General features: G+C 41.3%; 1 protein-coding gene across 2 annotated transcripts in view; it reads left to right on the top strand.

Annotated features, from left to right (window-relative positions):
• Positions 1 to 4291: 4291 nt before the first annotated feature.
• Positions 4292 to 22752, top strand: part of LOC135512336 (ras and Rab interactor 2-like) — a 48107-nt gene continuing 29646 nt past the window's right edge. The window contains exons 1-3 of one of the 2 annotated variants that reach the window (XM_064934257.1): positions 4292 to 4667; positions 12411 to 12498; positions 21986 to 22086. In XM_064934257.1, the coding sequence (XP_064790329.1) occupies positions 12442 to 12498; positions 21986 to 22086 (158 nt within the window). In that variant the 5' untranslated portion in view covers positions 4292 to 4667; positions 12411 to 12441. Of the gene's footprint in view, positions 4668 to 12410; positions 12499 to 15752; positions 15931 to 21985; positions 22087 to 22752 lie in introns of those variants that run through there. The other variant, XM_064934258.1, reaches the window with a different exon arrangement.

The following is a 22752-nucleotide window of genomic DNA, read 5'->3' on the forward strand; positions in this document are numbered from 1 at the left end:
CCTCAGTGAAAATGTCCAAATTGGGCCCAAAGTGTTAATATTTTGTGTGGCCACCATCATTTTCAAACACTCTCTTAACCCTCTTGGGCATGGAGTTCACCAGAGCTTCACAGGTTGCCACTGGAGTCCTCTTCCACTCCTCCATGACGACATCAGGGACCTGCAGGAGGCCTACAAACCTGACTCAGTTACACCAGCTTTGTCAGGAGGAATGGGCCAAAATTCACCCACCTTATTGTGGGAAGCTTGTTGAAGGCTACCTGAAACGTTTGACCCAAGTTAAACAATTTAAAGGCAATGCTACCAAACACTCATTAAGTATATGTAAACTTCTGACCCACTGGGATTGTGATGAAAGAAATAAAAGCTGAAATAAATCATTCTCTCTACTATTATTCTGGAATTTCACATGCTTAAAATAAAGCGGTGATCCTAACTGACCTAAAAAAGGGAATTTTTACTCTGATTAAATGTCAGGAATTGTGAAAAACTGAGTTTAAATGTATTTGGCTAAGGTGTATGTAAACTTCTGATTTCAACTGTATGCTGAGCACTTGTTGGCTGCTTTTCCTTCACTCTGTGATCCGACTCATCCCAAACCATCTCAATTTGGTTGAGGTTGGGTGATTGTGGTAATCTGATGCAGCACTCTATCACTCTCCTTTTTGGTAAAATAGCCTTTACACAGCCTGGAGGTGTGTTGAGTCATTGTCCTGTTGAAAAACAAATAATAGTCCCACTAAGCCCAAACCAGATGCGATAGTGTATTGCTGCAGAATGCTGTGGTAGCCATGCTGGTTAAGTGTGCCTTGAATTCTAAATAAATCAGTGTCACCAAAGCACCATAACACCTCCTCCTCCATGCTTCACGGTGGGAACCGCACATGCAGAGATCATCTGTTCACCCACACTGCGTCTCACAAAGACACGGCGGTTGGAACCAAAAATCACACATTTGGACTCCAGACCAAAGAACGAATTTCCACCTGTCTAATGTCCATTGCTTGTGTTTCTTGGCCCAAGCAAGCCTCTTATTATTATTGGTGTCCTTTAGTAGTAGTTTCCTTTCAGAATTTCGACTCTCAAGGCCTGATTCACACGTTCTCCTCTGAACAGTTGATGTTGAGATGTGTCTGTTACTTGAACTCTGGGAAGCATTTGTTTCGGCTGCAATTTCTGGGGCTGTTAACTCTAATGAACTTATCAACTGCAGCAGAGGTATCTCTGGGTCTTCCATTCCTGTGGTGGTCCTCATGAGAGCCAGTTTCATCATAGCACTTGATGGTTTAAGTTCTTGAAATTTTCTGTAATGACTGACCAAGTCTTAAAGTAATGATGGACTGTAATTTATGTTTGCTTATTTGAGCTGTTCTTGCCATAATATAGACTTAGCCCTATTTGGTAATAGACCATCTTCTGCATACCCTCCACCTTGTCACAACACAAATGATTGGCTCAAACGCATTAAGAAGGAAATAAATTCCACAAATGAACTTTTAAGAAGGCACACCTGTTAATTTAAATGTATTCCAGGTGATCACCTCATGAAGCTGTTTGAGAGTGTTCAACGCTGTCATCAAGGCTACTTTGAAGAATCTCAAATATTAAATATATTTTGATTTGTTTAACACTTTTTTTGGTTAGTACATGATTCCATATTTGTTATTTTATAGTTGTGATGTCTTCACTATGATTCTACAATGTAGAAAATAGTAAACATAATGAAAAACCCTTGAATGAGTAGGTGTTCTAAAACTTTTGACAGGTAATGTATATCCCAACCACAACTGAAATACAAATACGTTCTGTATTACTTTAAAAGATCGGTCTAACGCTTTAAGTTCAGAAAGTCACAACCAAACCACTGTTTTAACTCAATTTACGTGTTATAACCCATTATTCCTATTTGTGTATCCTTCACTATGCTTAGGATGTACTTTTTTACGACACGCTGTCGTTCACGTCGATCCAGAGCATCCCAAACATGCTCAATGGGTGACATGTATGGTGAGTATGCAGGCCATGGAAGAACTGAGACATTTTCAGCTTCCAGGAATTGTGTACAGATCTTGCAACATGGGGCTTTGCATTATCATGCTGAAACATGAGGTGATTGTGGCGGATGAATGGCACGACAATGGGCCTCAGGATCTCGTCACGGTTTCTCTTTGCATTCAAATTCCCATCGATAAAATGCAATTGTGTTTGTTGTCTGTAGGTTATGCCTGCCTATACCATAACCCTATCGCCACCATGGAGCACTCTGTTAACACATCAGCAAACCGCTCCACCACACGACGACATAGATGCTGTCTGCCATCTGCCCAGTATAGATGAAACTGGGATTCATCTGTGAAGGGAACACTTCTCCAGTGTGCCAGTGGCCATCAAAGGTGAGCAGTTGCCCACTGAAGTCGGTTACGATGCCCAACTGCAGTCAGGTCCAGGCCCTGTTGAGGACGACAAGCACGTATATGAGCTTCCCTGAGACGGTTTCTGACAGTTTGTGCAGAAATTCTTTGGTTGTGCAAACCCATAGTTTCATCAGCTGTCTGGGTGGCTGGTCTCAGACGATCCCACAGGTGAAGCACCCAGATGTGGAGGTCCTAGGCTGGCGTTGTTACACATGGCCTGCTGTTGTGAGGCCGGTTGGACGTACTGACAAATTCTCTAAAATGGTATTGGTAGCAGCTTATGGTAGAGAAATTAACATTAAATTATCTGGCAACAGCTCTGGTGGACATTCCTGTAGTCAGCATGCCAATAGCATGCTCCCTCAAAACTTGAGACACCTGTGGCATTGTGTTGTGTGACAAAACGGCACACTATAGAGTGTCCTTTTATTGTCCCTAGCACGAGGTGCACCTGTGTAATTATCATACTGTTTAATCAGTTTCTTGATATTCCACACCTGTCAGGTGAATGGATTATCTTGGCAAAGGAGAAATGCTCACTAACAGGGACATAAACAAATTTGTGCATACAATTTGAGAGGACAACACTTCAAGTGCTTATGGAACATTTCTGGAATCTTTTATTTCAGCTCATGAAAGATAGGAACAACACTTTACATGTTGCATTTATATTTCTGTTTGTATATTTAGTAATTTGCAACTACATCTTACTTTTCAGGTACTTTGCAACTACTTAGCCCTAACCTTAAAATCTTTAACCTAAATCCTAACCTTGACCCTAACCCCTAGCCTAGCTAACGTTTTTTACCTTGCTAACATTAGCATTAGCCACATAGCTAGCTAACTTGTGTTACAACAAATTGGAATTCATAACAAATTATGCGTTTTACAAATTGATAACATATTGTACGAATTGCAATTTGTAACATATTGTACGAATTATAATTTGTAACTTTTCATCCGAAAAGGATGATGGACAAATGAATACCATACAAAATATAACATATCTTACAAATTGGAGTTCCCTGAATTTACTTTTACTATGTTACGTCTACCCCCAAGTCCAGGTTGGGGTGACAGCCACTGCCTCTGACTGGGGAGAGAAACAGGCTTGCTTGAGCGGACTGCCTGACCTTAATAGAAACAACCCTTCTCTAATTCTGTAGCCTACTAGAAATAATATATTTTAAGGTTCATAATACTACCAGTTGTATTTTGAGAAATAGCGTTCACTCACGAGATGAACATTTCTTCACTTTGCAATAGAAACTTTCTCCATTTGATTTTTTATTTATTTTTTCTCTATCGTTCTTATTCGTGCCTATAAATATTCTATTTTCCTTTTGACTACTATTTTATTTGTTCCATGTTTGCTCACAGATAAGAGGGTTTGTTAAGAAGAGAGAAAGAGAGGAGATATTGTGAGTTTCTCCATAGCCCCGCTTAACTTTTTACCCTTCACAAACCAAATATTATTATTTATTTTTTTTTTTTAACCTTTATTTAACCAGGCAAGTCAGTTAAGAACACATTCTTATTTTCAATGACTGCCTGGGAACAGTGGGTTCCCAGGCTGTTCAGGGGCAGAACGACAGATTTGTACCTTGTCGGCTCAGGGGTTTGAACTCGCAACCTTCCGGTTACTAGTCCAACGCTCTAACCACTAGGCTACCCTGCCGGGGGGCGGATCCACTCATAAAATGATGCATTCAGTAGAACTGTGTGGTGTAAGAAGACACAGAAAGACAGTAGCTGCCAGGCGCTTTACAGTGGGATATGTTTATCTTGGTATATTATTGAGGCGGTCAAATTGTCCTGTCTCTAATATTGGAGGGGGTCATGACCACCCGATTCCGTGCAAGTTACGCGCCTGCGCCCACATACAAAAAGAGAGAAAAAAAGTTGTAATTTTTTGCTGGAAAACAGGACATCCACGCCAATAAAGCGGGGTGTACCACTGCCAAGGTCATCCCTTGCAAAGACACGTGACGTGAAAGCACTGATTTTACTTTAGTTCTCCAGCTGTTGCTTGGGACGTCGAATGCACGCATTGAACTGTAGAGGAAGGAAAGACAGGAACTGGCGTAAATCATGGACGCAGCCGACTCGGGAAAGGACCGGAGCCCAACTTTCTACGACGAACTATAAAAACTCCATCATTTGAATGACACAAACGTGACTTATTACTTCACAACTGGAGGCAATAAACATACATCAGAGTTGTCGGTTTAGGAGCTCAATTCTGCCGACTTGGTACGTTTGAAACAGATACGTTTTCATTGTGTTTACATTTCGCAGCATAGTTTATAGAACTTTTCTCAATTTATTTCTCAATTTCCATGCCAGCAAGCCTGTCCGTAAATCATAAACGGCATATTTAGAAAGTATGATAGTAGGCACTATGTATTCATGTCGCCAGTTATTTTAGTCTAAAGAACTATTGTCCCCGAAAATACTTCTCACTTATCCTCCTGTTTGGATGGAAACTGAATATCTCAAACATTGTCTCCCTAGTAACTGATTACATTCAGTTATATGTAATCTAATTAACGTTACAAAGAAACAGTGAGTAAACAGTTGGCAGCAATAATAAAAACATGTGAAAAAAGAAGCACATTTAAATTAGTTCACCTAATCGAGAATGACCACAAGTTACAGACCACTATGATGACACCAAATGCGTTTCATCGATAATTTATGTCTTCTTCTAATGCCTCTAAGGGGAAAGTCATCCAAAAGTAGTCAGATATTTACTTAGTTTGGGTAATCCTAAAGTGTAGCCTGGTCTCAGATTTAATGTAACATAGTAGAGCAAATCTGGAACAGTCAAGTTAGTATGATATGTAATGTTTGGTATGATTACTTAAAGGCAAAAACTAAAGTTGGGTGTGTAATGGGAACGTCTAGCAACCCAAAGGTTGCGAGTTTGAATTTTATCATGGATAATTTGAGCTAATTAGCAACTTTTCAACTACTTGCTACTTTACAACTACTTAGCATGTTAGCTAACCCTTCCCCTAACCTTAACCCTTTTACCTAACCCCTAAAGCTAACATTATCCAGCTAGCTAATGCTTGCCACCTAGCTATAATTAAGCAATAAGCCATGAGGGGGTAAGGTATATGGCCTATATTCCATGGCTAAGGGCTGTGCTTATGTGCAATGCAACATGGAGTGCCTGGATACAGCTCTTATTCGTGGTATATTGGCCATATACCACACACCCAAGGTTCCTTATTGCTATTATAAACTGGTTACCAATGTAAAAATATATGTTTTGTCATACCTGGGTTATATGGTCTGATATACCACAGCATTCATTTGTGGATGTCCGTCACCCAATTCGTATGTGTTACGGATTACAATTGGTATTATATGTTATGAATTTGCTAAACTTATGATATATTACAAATTATAACTGCGTGGTTTGAGCCCTGAATGCTGATTCACTGACAGCATACCATACGAAATGTAACGTCATACTAAATGGAGCGTCTCGGATATACATACAGAATAATACAAAATGCTCAGAGAACAGGTTGAAAAGTGACGTCACTGATTTACAATTTTGGACAGATAACTAGCAACTGTATTACATTTAGAGAGTAGGCCTAACCTAGCCAGCCCTGGCTATTGCTTATTCAACACCTGTTGCCCGGTGTCTCAGCTTTGATTGAGAAATACAATGTAGCGAGCGACGAGACTCTTCGGTCAGGGATGGTGATATTGTAAACGTAAATTGAAACAGTAGCCTACTCCATGTGCTCACTTGTATTCTGTGCAATTCACTCTAGGGAGTAGGGACTCTACTGTATGTTGCTCTGAACCATGGCTGGATTGTCTATAGCCTACTGTACATTGGAATATTGAAGTAGGCCTACTGTAGTGGGCCTTTATGATAAGATGTATGAAGACATAGTCCTAAGAAAGCTCTAACCAACTTTTACTTATCATAGAAATAGAATATAGATATTGTGTGTACTTATCACAATTTACCCTCTAAATCGCCTCCAAGTGATTTATCTGTGTATTATTTCACAAAGTGAACTCCGAGTAAGCATTGAGAATACAAGAAGTTATACAGGTGCAAGCTCATTGTGACTCAGTACTGGGAGGTTTGCTTTCTGTTCAGCAGGTTGAGTCATAAGAGGAACTCACTGATAAGCCTTCAGTTGAATGTTTGATCTAACAAGCGGTTCAATTTCTGCATTTCTTCTGTTCTAGTGTTCAACCATTTCAGTTTCTGATTTTAAAATTATATTGAGTTGGTAGCTGTCACTCTGTAGATTTCCAAACTAGATTCAAAACCTGTTTTCGTTATGTTACCACAATCATTTCAAACTTTTCCAGCAAAAGCTACCTTTTTTCTTAATTACATATACATACTAAGGTGCCAGTTTTCCAGTATGCTCTGAAATATTTTTAAGTTTAGCTTTGGGGAAAAAGCAGACTGGTGTTACGTAGAACTTCAGTCACAGGTTAGAATTTGAAGAACTGTGCCAAGACTGGCAGTTCAGTACTTAGCCAATAGTTTGTTTTCCCCTTCTCTCCTTTACAGACTAGCAGGTTCCCTGTGTTCAAAGCTTCCATGCACACTCAGCTGAATATTACCGTCCAAGGCAGGATTTCTCTCCATTACCATATTGTAATTGGCTGTAGTTCTCTTTTACCTGTCTGTTTCTTCCCCCAGAAGTCTGCTGTGGTTGCGTGCAGATCACCAATAGAGAAATGTTTGTCATCACTTCAGACTCTAATCACAGAAAGCCTAGGAGATATACTACTGCAAAAAAAAGCTCTTTATGGTAGACTTGGTCAGAAGTTGGAGTTTCACACTCGGATATACATTTAGGATTCGGCTCTGATTGAGAGGGAGAACACTTCGACCTCTGAGAATAGTAGCCATAAATGCTGTCATATATAGTTTGGCATAAAGCCTATCATAACAAGTCATGACAACAGTACAGCCAATAAACCTATAGCCATTCACCTCACCCATCTGTCTGCTAGCCCCAACTAACTACTACTGTAGATGCAGTGTAGGAAATCTGTTGCTGTCAGAGCAAGAAAACAAGTCAGTTCATAATTTGGTGGTGACAGATGAGCAGCTTTTGCATTAAAGCCTGCTTTTAGACCCTCTTCACTGCGTTATTTTATCCAACCCTACTGAAATACAGCTGGAGATGCAGAGCTCAGCAGTTTGCAGTGTTGAGAGAAGTGCAGGGAGTTGGATGTGGAGTTGCGATTGTAGGGTGTTACATGGGATGCTTTGATAGCTGGTACTGTCTTTAGAAATTTAGAACGGGCAACCACTGTTTTTAGGATAACTCCCTCTTGGCAATCTGTGTGAATGTGTGATTCATGTGAGTCTTAGTGGCTGTGACCTCCTATGCAAGCAGGGACACACACCTAATTCAAATGGAAACAGGCTGAATGTGTCTTTTTGAGGGAGCCACATTTGGCCCCAAGCGTTGACACTCCAACACACAATAGTTATCCGGAATTCACCTATTGTTGCTTTATTTCAAGTTTTATTTATAGAGGACATCATATACAGGTAACTGCCAAAATAATGGAAACACTTGAGTAAATGAGTGATACAAATTTTATTGAAAGCAGGTTACTTTGGTGTTCTTGGGCACAGGGACTATGGTGGTCTGCTTGAAACATGTAGGTATTAGACTTGGTCAGGGAGAGGTTGAAAATGTTAGTGAAGACACTTGCCAGTTGGTCATTGCATGCTCGGGGTACACATCCAGGTAATCCATCTCAATGTTGACGTGTTTCAAGGTCTTACTCACATTGGCTACGGAGAGTGTGATCACACACTCATCCGGAACAGCTGGTGCTCACATGCATGGTTAAATTTTGCTTGCCTCGAAGTGAGTGTAGAAGGCAGTTAGCTCGCCTGGTAGGCTCACGTCAGTGTGTAGCTTGCGGCTGGGTTTCCCTTTGTAATCCGTTATAGTTTTCAAACCCTGCCACATCCGACGAGCGTCAGAGCCGGTGTAGTAGGATTCAATCTTAGTCCTCTATTGACACTTGACACACTGTTTGATGGTTTTTTTGAGGGCATAGTGGGATTTCTTATAAGCGTCCGGATGAGTGTCCGCTCCTTGAAAGTGGCAGCTCTACGCTTTAGCTCAGTGCAAATGTTGCCTGTAATCCAAGGCTTCTGGTTGGGATATGTAAGTACGGTCACTGTGGGGACCGTGTCGTCAATGCACTTACTGATGAAGCTGGTGACGGATGTGGTATACTCCTCAATTTCATCGGATGAATCCCAGAACGTACTCCATTCGGTACCTGAAAAACAGTCTTGTTTGCTTAAGGCGGTCTGAGAGCCTGCATCGGTATGTGGTGGTAAATAGGCAGCTATGAAAAATATAGATAAACTCCAGGTAAATAGGGTGGTCTACAGCTTTTCATGAGGTACTCTACCTCAGGCAAGCAAAACCTCAAGACTTCCTTAATATTAGATTGCGCACCAGCTGTTGTTGACAAATAGACACAGACCACCAGCCCCTGTTCTTGTTGCTGTTCTATCTTTCCAATGCATGCAAAAAACAGCAAACTGTGTATTATCCATTTCCTCGTTCAGCCACGACTCAGTGAAACGTAAGATATTACAGTTTAATGTCCCATTGGTAGGATAGACTCCGATGGAGCTCATCCAATGATTGCACGTTTCCCAGTAGGACAGATGGTGAAGGTGGATTATCCACTCGCCGATAATTCTCACCAAGCACCCGGATCTGTGTCTCCTCTTCATGCCAATGATGGGGATTTGGTCCTGGGAGGAGTTATACACTGCTCAAAATAATAAAGAGAACACTAAAATAACACATCCTAGATCTGATTGAATGAAATATTCTTATTAAATACTTTTTTCTTTACATAGTTGAATGTGCTGACAACAAAATCACACAAATTATCAATGGAAATCAAATGTATCAACCCATGGCGGTATGGATTTGGAGTCACACTCAAAATTAAAGTGGAAAACCACACTACAGGCTGATCCAACTTTGATGTAATGTCCTTAAAACAAGCCCAAATGAGGCTCAGTAGTGTGTGTGGCCTCCACGTGCCTGTATGACCTCCCGACAACGCCTGGGCATGCTCCTGATGAGGTGGCGGATGGTCTCCTGAGGAATCTCCTCCCAGACCTGGACTAAAGCATCCGCCAACTCCTGGACAGTCTGTGGTGCAACGTGGCGTTGGTGGATGGAGCGAGACATGATGTCCCAGATCTCATCTCGGTACCTAATGGCAGTTAGGCTACCTCTGGCGAGAACATGGAGGGCTGTGCGACCCCCCAAAGAAATGCCACCCCACACCATGACTGACCCACCGCCAAACCGGTCATGCTGGAGGATGTTGCAGGCAGCAGAACGTTCTCCACGGCGTCTCCAGACTGTCACGTCTGTCACGTGCTCAGTGTGAACCTGCTTTCATCTGTGAAGAGCACAGGGCGCCAGTGACGAATTTGCCAATCTTGGTGTTCTCTGGCAAATGAAAAACGTCCTGCACGGTGTTGGGCTGTAAGCACAACCCCCACCTGTGGACGTCGGGCCCTCATACCACCCTCATCGAATCTGTTTCTGACCGTTCGAGCAGACACGTGCACATTTGTGGCCTGCTGGAGGTCATTTTGCAGGGCTCTGGCAGTGATCCTGCTCCTCCTTGCACAAAGGTGGAGGTAGCGGTCCTGCTGCTGGGTTGTTGCCCTCCTACGGCCTCCTCCACGTCTCCTGATGTACTGGCCTGTCTCCTGGTAGCACCTCAATGCTCTGGACACTACGCTGACAGACACAGCAAACCTTCTTGCCACAGTTCGCATTGATGTGCCATCCTGGATGAGCTGCACTACCTGAGCCACTTGTGTGGGTTGTAGACTCCGTCTCATGCTACCACTAGAGTGAAAGCACCGCCAGCATTCAAAAGTGACCAGAACATCAGCCAGGAAGCATAGGAACTGAGAAGTGGTCTGTGGTCCTCAGATGCAAAACCACTCCTTTATTGGGGGTGTCTTGCTAATTGCCTATAATTTCCACCTGTTGTCTATTCCATTTGCACAACAGCATGTGAAATGTATTGTCAATCAGTGTTGCTTCCTAAGTGGACAGTTTGATTTCACAGAAGTGTGATTGACATGGAGTTACATTGTGTTGTTTAAGGGTTCCCTTTATTTTTTTGAGCACTGTACATCTTTCGCCTCCGATTTGTTAAAGAAAAATGATTTGTCCAGTCCAAGGTGAATAATCGCTTTTCTGATGTCCAGAAACTCTTTTCGGTCATTAGACGGTGGCAGAAACATTGTACAAAAACAAGTTACAAACAATGCGAAAAAACACACAGAATAACACAATTGGTTAGGATCCAGTAAAATGGCAGCCATCCCCTTCTGCGCCATTACTAAAAATGTTGCTGGGTTTTCCACTCTCAACAGTTGTCCCGTGTGTATCAAGAATGGTCCACCACCCATTGTAGTCAACATGGGCTAGCATCCCTGTGGAATGCTTTCAATACATTTGTAGAGTCCATGTCCTAATGAATTGAGGCTGTTCTTAGGGCAAAAGTGGGTGCAACTCAATATTAGTTGTTTCTAATGTTTGGTTTACTCAGTGTAGGTTCCTACATTTGATGCCGTCAACACTAGCAATCAATAATAAGTGCCATTTATTTTCCATTATTTGATTCACTTCTGAATTGACACCAACCCTGGCAGTGAATTGTGTTTTGCTATAACTAGGGTTATTTTGTCCTGACATTGTTACATAACCTAGAAAAACTTTAGGCCTGTTTTGTTTTTTACTTCATTCTGGTCAGTTGGTCATTTATTTATACCCATGCTGGGCTTTGAGTCAGTGATGACATTTGTTACTGTAGAGTTTATTTTGCCTCAAATGTCAGCCGCAGGAGCTTTCCTGTTTACCTGGCCCTTTGCAGTGTGTGTTTGTACCGTATGTGTGTGTGACAAGATGGACGAACATGGGGATGTTTCAGGGCAGTAACAACATCAGAGACAGAACAATTAAAGAATTGGGTCAAATCTCTCACTGGCTGTTGGGGCTTTTCAGGAAATGCCTTCAAATACCTTCAAACCAAACCTCCTCCACTTCCTCTTTCCCGTTCTCTCTCTCCTCTGGTATTTCCTGAGGAATGCACCAAAACATGGAAATATATTTTTGTTTTTTCAGGGGGGGGGGGGGGTTCTGTCCCAGATACTGGAGAATCCATACAGCAGCATGCAATGATTGGCAACAGGGGTCTGGTCACAGACCAGCATCTGCGCGAGAGTGTGGATGTGTGTGAGAAAGTCAGAGAATGTTTATATAGCCCTAGACATGGCTGTCAGATCAAAGCTAGCCTGGGTAGGGCCTGAGCTGCAGGTGATTGTCCTGGTTTCCCCCAAAAAAGTAAAACTACCCTTTCACCTTTTAACCCCAAACAGTGGCCACTAGCAGTTACAATTAAATAGGTAGGTCTGAGACTGAAGTAGTCTCCTACAGTTACAATATAGTACATCTATGTAGACTGAGGGACTGTAGTCCTTTCAGATAGACACATTGATGATGTTTCATTCTCATGCCTGCTCTCTCTGGGCTGGAGAGCTTGCATTTCATTTATAAGCATTGTGTATGTACAAAATATGCCCCAAAACATGCTTAGACCATGCACACACATGTTTTCTAGTGGTTGAGATCTTGCATTGCAAGAAGGCAAAAGTAGCCTAGTAGTAGCCTTATGCAAATGGTAACTATGATACCTTTTATTCATAACAAAATAATAGGTAGGCCTAGCTAAATATAATAACAAGTTCCAATCATTTGCCATTAGTGAAAAGAACGAAAATGTATTTATCTTTGCATTCAAAAATAATAATTCAGGGATATATTGTGTTGACCTTGGCATTACTGGAATACACTAACTACTAGACAGTACTGGAGTGTAGCCTACAGGACTAAGAATGACATTCTGTTTTCTCCCCCACAGAGACGGGCATGACAAAGGACAGGAGGATAGCATGTCCATCAGCTCACTCATTGAACGCAGCGAGGAGAAGAAAGGGAGCTTCTTCAAGGTATGGTGGGAGGGAGGGGGGAGTAAATGAGTGAGAAGATGAATTATGGGGGTCAGGCAGAAGAGGGAGATGGGGAGGAGCCTTCTTGAAACTGTCCTTGTGACTTTTGTGCTGTAGTTGTCAGTATGTCCATCTGTCTGTAACGGCCTGTTCTAGTTTTGTCTGTTAAGTTAATCAATTGATACTTATTTGAGGAAGTTGGGGTTAGGTAGGTTATTGAAATTAAAAAGTCCCCATGTTCTTTCATTTTCGCATCTCAAAGTCCATGCAACAGATTTATGATATATACCCTCCATTATAGCTGTGGCTGAGCCCTCACTGTTTACCGTAATTAGTCCGAGTTGTGGGTTCGAGCCTCTATCTCTCTGTAATAACAACATCAACCACATTTAAGCTGTGAACTCAGTGAAGAGCCTCTTTCAATAGGTCTGTTGGGTGGTTATGTGCTGGGACCTGCTGAGCCTCTAGCTCACTAGCTAATTATAGACCTGCACACTCCACACCACCACACCACTTGTCAGTGTTTGTGAAGAGGGGTAGAATATCTACTGATTCCAAATCAACTCTTTATATATCCTATCTTTGAATGGGAGGGTAATAGGTTACTCTAATGAACTGTGTGTCCATAGAACACACCCTCAATTTTGAGACCAGTCAATTTCTCACACTTTGAAGCCATTCAATTCAGATAGCTTTAATTTACTATGATGGGGTTATGCATTCAGTATGAGTTACTGTAAGGCTGATGTTTGATAGCAGGAAAGGGGGATGAGGGGATAACGAGAGGAAAGTAGAGGGGAGATGAAAATAGAGAGGAGGAAATGGGAATAGGAGTACTAGGTCCACTTCAGACTGAAATTCCAGAAATCTGTCTGACTTCAACCTGAGTCTTATCAATCCAGTCATAAATCAGTTCCTGTTCATATGGTTTCAGACTAAGAGAAAGATGAAAGGCTATATACAGTCCTTACCATATGTATTTGGACAGTGAAGCTAAATATACAGCTCTGGAAAAAATTGAGACCACTGTGAAATTATCAGTTTCTCTGGTTTTACTATTTATAGGTATGTGTTTGGGTAAAAAAAAAAAAAAACTTTATTTTATAAACTACTGACATTTCTCACAAAATTCCAAATAAAAATATTGTCATTTGGAGCATTTATTTGCAGAAAATGACAACTGAAAGATGCGGTATTGTCAGACCTCGAATAATGCAAAGAAAATAAGTTCATATTCATTTTTAAACGACACCATACTAATATTTTAACTTAGGAAGAGTTCAGAAATCAATATTTTGGTGGAATAACCCTGATTTTCAATCACAGCTTTCATGCGTCTTGGCATGCTCTCCACCAGTCTTTTACATTGATGTTGGATGACCTTATGCTACTCCTGGCACAAACATTCAAGCAGCTCGGCTTTGTTTGATGGCTTGTGACCATCCATCTTCCTCTTGATCACATTCCAGAGGTTTTCAATGCGGTTCTTGTCTGGAGATTGGGCTGGCTATGACAGGGTCTTGATCTGGTGGTCCTCCATCCACACCTTGATTGACCTGGCTGTGTGGCATGGAGCAGTGTCCTGCTGGAAAACCCAATCCTCAGAGTTGGGGAACATTGTCTGAGCAGAAGGAAGCAAGTTTTCTTCCAGGACACCCTTGTACGTGGCTTGATTCATGTGTCCTTCACAGACACATCTGGCCGATTCCAGCCTTAATGAAGCACCCCCAGATCATCACCGATCCTCCACCAAATTTCAGTGAGTGCGGGACAGTGGCTTGTAAGGCCTCGCTAGGTCTCGCACACACTGTGAAATTTGGTGGAGGGTCGGTACTGTTATTGTGAAGTGGCAACGTCTCGGACCAACAACCGATCAGCCGCAAAGTGGTAGGCCACACAAGCTCACAAAGGTGCGTAAACATAATCTGTCCTCGGTTGCAACACTCACTACCGAGTTCCAAACTGCCTCTGTAAGCAACGTCGCATAATAACTGTTTGTCGGGAACTTCATGAAATGGGTTTCCATGGCGGAGCAGTCGCACACAAGCCTAAGATCACCATGCACAATTCCAAGCCTCGGCTGGAGTGGTGTAAAGCTTGCCGCCATTGAAATCTGGCTTGATGAACAGTAGGCCTGATTATCAACAATGCTGAAACGGCCTACAGGGAGGAGGTTCGGGCCCTGGGAGTGGTGCTAGGAAAATAACCTCACTCAACGTCAACAAAACAAAAGAGCTGATCGTTGACTTCAGAGGGAGCACGTCCCATCCACATCGACGGGACCGCAGTTGAGGTGTGAAGCTTTAAAACCCTGTCGGGCTATATCATCGCCTGGTACAGCAACTGCAATGCCCGCAACCCCAGGGCTCTCCAGAGGGTGGCGTGGTCACCGGTGGCAAACTACCTGACCCCCAGTATACCTACTTCACCTGATATCACAGGAAAGCCAAAAAGATCAAGGACATCAACCATGAGCATCAACCAATGAGCACCACCAACACAGTGAATGGAAAAATTGATTAAAAGGAATCTCCCTCTGCTGGTGATTGGCTGAATGTGCAATCCTACAGGAGGGCTGTGATTGGTTAATGATCTATAATGTACATTTCTATGTATTAAAATGTAGAATTTCTACAAAAGTAGCAGAGAGCCCACTGGAAATGTTATATTGTTCCAATTAGGGGTGTGAAAGTTGAAATGTTAAAACGTTTAAACATTAAATTGTTTAAACGAAGTTGGGATCCTTAACGTTAAGAAACATCCCTCATAACTCATTGGGGTGCCAGAGTGGTGATCTTCTTAAGGCCACAACCCCCCCGCACATGTTCCATTCTACCGCCTGTGTGCATACGAATCCCGGCACATACCGGCCCTACTTTGTTTATCCCTTCTCTCGGTCTCCCTTTCATTTCACACAGTATCCGTCATTGGAAAAACAATGACATACTGATGGAGAATGCATGTTCGCTTGTTTTACTGATCTCTTATGGTGCATTTGTTGCCAACATGGAGGCTAGTTGCAGAACTCCTGGTAAATGTGTCATATTGACGGTCTTCCTGTATAACTGCTGCCTAGTGCAGGAGGAAAGGAATTTGCTGTGCTCTTGGAAACTCTTAGAATTGTGGTTTTCACAATGTTCTTTAAATAGTTTAAATCCCTCTACCCTGCGCTATAACAGCTGAACCTAGTTGCATAACATCTATTTTGAAACTGGTCTTGGAACAAGTGACACTCGTGCTTATGAGTGTGTCCATGTGCATTCGTGAATATGTAATTGAGCAATCGCATCACTTGATTTTCAGGAAGACATTTATCGTCTCACATGAAATTAAAAAACCCAGAGGTGACTGCTGGCAAATTGGGGTCTTATTTCTTTACTAATGATGTTAGACTTTTGCTTATTTTACCTATTATTTTTTTACACTTTCAAGGTAAGCAGAAATGTACACTGTACTGATTATAGTGAACTATAGTAAGTCATTCACTAGAATAGCTGATGTACAGTAGTTTATGCATGGAGAATGTGGTTATTTTGCAGTCCCTTTTGGATTCTAGGGTTAAAGCTACATCGTCAGTTTGCTTTTCTGGCTGTGTCTTGGCAGTGAACTGGAGAGGGACAGGCAGACCCACTGCTGTGTGTTTTCATTGCCTGTGTTCGTGAGAGCTTGCATGCGTGTGGTTTGCTGACTGGGGTTCAGTTAGGGTTAGACTATAACAACCCTGTGAGTAGTTGTGAAAATGAAAAGGCACTGTAGGAGCATTTACTCAGTGGTGCTAGGATGGGCTCTGGTTGTGTGTGAGTCCAGTCAGATTTTACAATGGTGTGAAATCCGTGTTCATGTTTGAAACCGTGACCTCTTCTGGAGATGTTTTTATGTAACGAGGCAAGTCGGTTAAGAACAAATTCTTATTTACAATGACGGCCTACACCGGCCCAACCCAGAGGATGCTGCGCCAACTGTGTGCCACCCTATGGGATACCCAGTCACGGCCAGTTGTGATACAGCCTGGATTCGAACCAAGCTGTCTGTGGTGACACCTAAAGCACTGAGATGCAGAGCCTTAGACTGCTGCGCCTCTCGAGATTACTGGTTTGGTCTTTGTTTTGCATGGCTGTTTATTTCTCCTAGTTAACTTTAGTATCAGCGTTAGAGGATGTTATGTGAGTCTGGCTTCTCATCTGGTTTGTTGTCTTAGTGGGCATTTTGGCTTGCTTTTCTTTTCTCTGTTTCTCTTTCCTTGTAGTCTTGGTCAGTCAGTAAAGGGGAAGTGGCTCTTCTGTGAAATAATTTTGTGGTTAAAATATGGAAATATGCCTGTACGTTGACTGACAACCTAAATTCCATTGCTGGTTGTGTGTTAACTTGTCCTGATTGGATATTTCTACTACAGTGACAGAAAAGGATGTCGTTAAATGGTTATACAGGGTCAATTGATGAAATGGAACAGTGAAACATGTGGTTTGCATATTTTTTTGTTTGATACTCTTCAATTTATTCAATTCCAGCCTTTTCCAATGAGCCCTTACTCCTATAGCTCTTCTCACCAGCCTCCTCTGACACACACTGGGAGGCGACTAGGGCTGATCCCATTTAGTCGACTGGTCGATATACATTGCCTTCAGAAAGTATTCACACCCCTTGACTTTCTCCACATTTTTCTTTTTACCAAGTGGAATTAAAATGGTTTTAATCGTAATATTTTGTCAATGCTCTACACAAAATACTCTTTCAAAGTGGGAAAAAAATCGACATTTGTAAAAAATAATTTAAAAGCACACAAAGAAATATATTAATTTAGATATGTTTTCAATTACAGCTTAGTCTTTCAGGATAAGTCACTAAGAGATTTGCACACCTGGTTTGTACAATATTTGCACTTTATTTTTTATTCTTCAAGCTCAGGCAAGTTGGTTGTTGATGAATGCTAGGTAGCAATTTTGAAGTCTTGTCATATGCTTGGAAATCTATTTAAGTCAAAACTATAACTAGGCCACTCAGGAATATTCAATGTCATCTGGTAAGCAACTCCAGTGTATATTTGTTTTAGGTTATTGTCCCAGCACATAACCACCCAACCTTACCTATTGAAAGAGGCTCTTCACTGAGTTCACAGCTTAAATGTGGTTGATGTCGTTATTACAGAGAGATAGAGGCTCGAACCCACAGATGAATTTGTCACCAAGTATATGTTGGAAAGCAGACTGAACCAAGTTTTCCTCTCCGATTTTGCCTGTGCTTTGCTCTTCTGCTTCTTTTCATCCTAGACTAGGGAGTTCTTGCTGATGACAAGCATAACATGATGTAGCCACCACCATGCTTGTAAATATGAAGTGGTACTCAGTGACGTGCTGGATTTGCTCCAAACATAAAGCTTTGTATTCAAGACATAAAGTAGATTTTTGCAGTTTTACTTTAGTGCCTTATTCCAAACAACATGTTTTGGAATATTTGTATTCTGAACAGGCTTCCTTTTCACTCTGTCATTTAGGTTAGTATTGTGGAGTAACTACAATGTTGTTGATCCATCCACAGTTTTCCCCTATCACAGTCATTAAACTGTAACTGTTTTAAAGTCACCATTGACCTCATGGTGAAATCCCTGAGCGTTTTTCTTCCTCTCCGGCAACTGAGTTAGGAAGTACGCCTGTATCTTTGTAGTGACTGGTGTATTAATACACCATCCAAAGTGTAATTAATAACTTCACCATGCTCAAAGGGATATTCAATGTCTACTTACATTTTTTTATTTAATCTTTTTTAACCCATCTACCAATAGGTGCCCTTCTTTGCGAGGCATTTGGAAAACATCCCTGGTCTTTGGTTGAATCTGTGTTTTGAAATTCAATGCTGGACTGAGACTTTACAGATAATTGTATGTGGGGTACAGAGATATGGTAGTCATTAAAACATTTTGGTGAAACACTATTGCACACTGAGTCATGCAACATATTATGTGATTTGTTTAGCAAATATTTTCGTCTGAACTTATTTAGGTTTGCCATAACAAAAGGGTTGAATACTTAAGACACTTCACCTTTTCATATTTTCTTAATTTGTAAACATAATTCCACGTTGACATGGGGTATTGTGTGTAGGCCAGTGTCACAAAATGTAATCCAAATAAAAATGTATGCTCTAACAACACAAAATGTGGAAAAAGTCAAGGGGTGTGAATACTGTCTGAAGGCCCTGTATCTACAGCAATAAGACAGATCCTGCTTCTGTTGCCTGTTTGAGTGTTTGTTTAATAGCCTACTGATTCACTGTGCTCCAAGCCTCATGCAACCGCAACATGTCGGATAAAGCAGTTCCACAACTGCTTTTTAAAATCTTTGCTCTGCTGTAATAAAGGTTCTTTCAACAAATGTACTATCAACCATAATTTAATGTGTCTATCTGAATAATTAATGCTATAGGTTTGAAATTTGTGAAAATGAACCATGCATCAACATCACCATATTTTGCCTTACAATATTAATTGGACTAAAATGGATCACATAAGCTATACTAACCATCATTTTCTCAGCTCACTTTCATTGGAATTTTCAATTACTTTTCATGCTTAGCCGTACCAGCTGTCCTTGTCATGTCTTGCTAAAATAACCGTCTTTATTCTCGCCACAAACGACATACTCATTTTGTGTATCACATTTCCAACGGCTTGACATAAGGTAATTGACCCCCAGAATGATAGATTTTTTAACCACTAACCTGTTGATTTTAAAAGCTTATGTGAGAAGCTGCTCTGTCAAGTAAATTGATTAAGGCATAATTCTAATGTCAATTTTCAAACATTCAGTCACGTTGCTATTCTGTGAACATTATAAAAGCAATATGAACTAGAGATAATGGCCTGTGCTCAAATGTTTATTTTATTCCAGGTCATCAGTGTTCGGTTGTAAGATTCGGGTACAAATTCTAGTCAGACTCTGAAGAAATTTCCAGCTAGATGTATTAAATCACACTGGGTCAAACAAAGTATGATTATACACGCACACATATTTATAACCTCCGTTTGTACCCTCCCCCAAGACAATACCTCCCCCTCCAGAGTCTAGGCTGTACAATGCATCTCTGTGGCTAGGCAGGTGGTGTTATCATCCCAGCCCATGTACGGAACCTTTGATACTCCTCCACGCATCTCCTGGTCTACTTATCAGTCAGGAGAAGCTTTGAGACTAGGGAGTATACATTCTTCAGCCTGACTCAGTCCGTTGTTAATTATCCGGACTCATACACAGAGGTATTTGAGAATAAGCCACCCATTCGTACTCAAGTGTACATAATGATGCAAAACATATTGAGAGAATATGATATAAAAACAGTGAAGCTATAAGACCGTGTCATATGGCAGTAGTTTACAATCTATTAGCTTTAACACATGCTTCCCATCTCACCCTTCAGAAAACATTGTGTGTCTGCAACAGTTCCTCTTTGTTTTGTAAATATAAATATGCTCTAGTCAATTTGTTTCCAGCATCAGTTTACATTGTTACTTTCGTCTCACCCACATGATACTTGAAACATATGCTGTCATTTAGTTACCAGATGGGTTAAGAAAATGACATATTTGAAACTTTAAACAACTAAACACAACTCTACAACTGAAAAACACTTCCGGGTCCATTTTTTAAACATTTTTTTACTTACATCGCTCAAAGCCACTTTTTGTTTAACTTTGCGAAACAACATCTGGGCAGTTATTTTGCAGGGAGGTCGTCCTCAACTCTGAAGCAGCCAAGAATAACTAAATACTTCCGCGTCATGAATCCTTCAGAGTAAGCTTTCCGTCCTTTATACTTAGTAAATGAATAATTAGGGCAAAAAATGAATTCTAGTTATGCAAATAATATTTAGGTATTTCTCTAAGAGATTGATGTATTTATTTTTACCTAATACTATATAGTTAACAATGTTTTATGTATGTACACAATTTTCCAGCTCCAGGATAAAGTGACTAAGGAGGCAGTTGAAATCAGCGAGGGGGCACATTTTTTTGGGGGGGGGGTTCTTGCATTGGAATTATATTTAATTCTGCTTATATAATCACGCTACACAACAAACAAAGCTTAAATGCAGAGACTCTGATCTTTGAGTCCTTATGAAATCTATATCCCATCTCTGCTGTACTGTCAGCACAATTGACAGCGCACTACAGCAAGGCCACTTTGGCCATGAAAATAGGCTACAAGGGTAATACACCTATTACAGCCGTACACAGCTGTCTTACCAAAATAATGCAAACTAAATGCTGAAAGTAGTAGCCTAGTTATTCATGCTTACAACAACAACAAAAAACAATAGCAATTTTGGTTTAGAATACAGACACATGCGAACAAATTAATTTGAACAAAGCAGCGGTACCAAGTAGGCATAGTAAACACAATATCAGATCGATAAAGGCATGACATAATCTATATTTACGCTAGTTATATTAACAGTAAACAAAAGGTGACTGGAGATAGCCTACTACAGTGAGCTGCTGTCTTGCCAAATAAGTAGGCAGAGACGGGCCCGCTTCAAACATGGAAAATAGTACCGCTCACTCGTGAGTTCAGCAACACGTTGTATGGTACAATACACTTCTGTGAATCAAATTCAACCCAATTACCCAATGCTTGCCAACCACAAACACTTTTCCAATACGTACAGTTCCATTTACCGCAACAAAATCCATAATATAGTGTGTCTGTTTCTATGAAGAAACATATCGATATGTAGCTATACCCAGGGGCGTCATTTGGAATAGTGCATTGGAATTCTATTGAATTCTGCTTATGTCACGCTATACCACAATAAACATGCGTTCAATTGCTTTTGACCAAGAAGTGACAGGTTCAATGGCACAAAATCAGGGCTGCGCTCTATCAGCAACATGGACAGCACCATACAGACTAAAGCCAGATTTGGATAGAAAACAACCACCTTCCTGAATAATCAATAATTCCATTCTCCCTAGAAACTTGTAAGATCCCCCCTCAAATGCCAGTTGTATTAGTGGAGCTTTCCTCTGGTAACATCCTCTTTCGGTGCTGACTGAAAACATTTATCAAAGGTGGAAAATTAATTGACATGTAGCTGTGGACATCCCAAAAGTCAGTCCATGTTTCAGTGCAGTAAGCACGGTCGGCATAGTGGAGAGGGTCCAGGTGTCCTCATTGGAGGCAGAGTGGATGATTTCAGTCTGCAAAAACTGACGAGCGACACTAAACTCAGCTTCCACCAAATCGGTTCTGCTTCGATCCAGCCAGCAGTGGTTAATTGTTTTACCTGTTTATTTGACGAGGCAAGTCAGTTAAGAACAAATTCTTATTTACAATGACAACCCTAGAGGTGACAATTTTTCCAGCTCCTGAGTCTGCAGGAATGAGTGCAAAGTTGTCTCACACGAAAATACATTCACTATACACACACATTCTCAACTTGTTTGCCTCGTACACCCTCTATCCCTCGTCACTAATCGACTTGTCTTTCTGTGCTATAGCTGATTGACTCGTTTGTCTGGGAGATCGGGACTCTGAAGAAGGAGATGGTGCAAAAGGCTGAGCAAGCAGAGAGAGATCCAGAGCCTGTAATACTACAGGGGTAAGTGTTAAAACCTACAGACAAACTGACTAACAAAATTGTTCTTTCTGTCCATTCATTTACTCTAGTAGTGGTACGATGAGCAGACTTGCTTCAACCTTATGATGGGCTGATGGAAAACTAACGATAGCTGTGTATGTTAGAGCGAGGGGGGGGAGAAAAAGGCGGAAGGACTCTGGCAGTCTCTATGGGGGTGCCACAGGTTCAATTCTTGGCCGATTCTTCTCGGTATACATCAATGATGTCGCTCTTGCTGTTGGTGAGTCTCTGATCCACCTCTACACAGACGACACCATTTTGTATACTTCTGACCCTTCTTTGGACACTGTGTTAACAACCCTCCAGACGAGCTTCAATGCCATACAACTCTCCTTCCGTGGCCTCCAACTGCTCTTAAATACAAATAAAACTAAATGCATGCTTTTCAACCGATCGCTACCTGCCCGCCCGTCAAGCATCACTACTCTGGACGGTTCTGACTTAGAATATGTGGACAACTACAAATACCTAGGTGTCTGGTTAGACTGTAAACTCTCCTTCCAGACTTACATTAAGCATCTCCAATCCAAAATTAAATCTAGAATCGGCTTCCAATTCTGCAACAAAGCATCCTTCACTCATGCTGCCAAACATACCCTCGTAAAACTGACCATCCTGCCGATCCTC

This window comes from Oncorhynchus masou, chromosome 24 (genome assembly GCF_036934945.1).
Source record: "Oncorhynchus masou masou isolate Uvic2021 chromosome 24, UVic_Omas_1.1, whole genome shotgun sequence".
Lineage (NCBI taxonomy): Eukaryota > Metazoa > Chordata > Actinopteri > Salmoniformes > Salmonidae > Oncorhynchus > Oncorhynchus masou.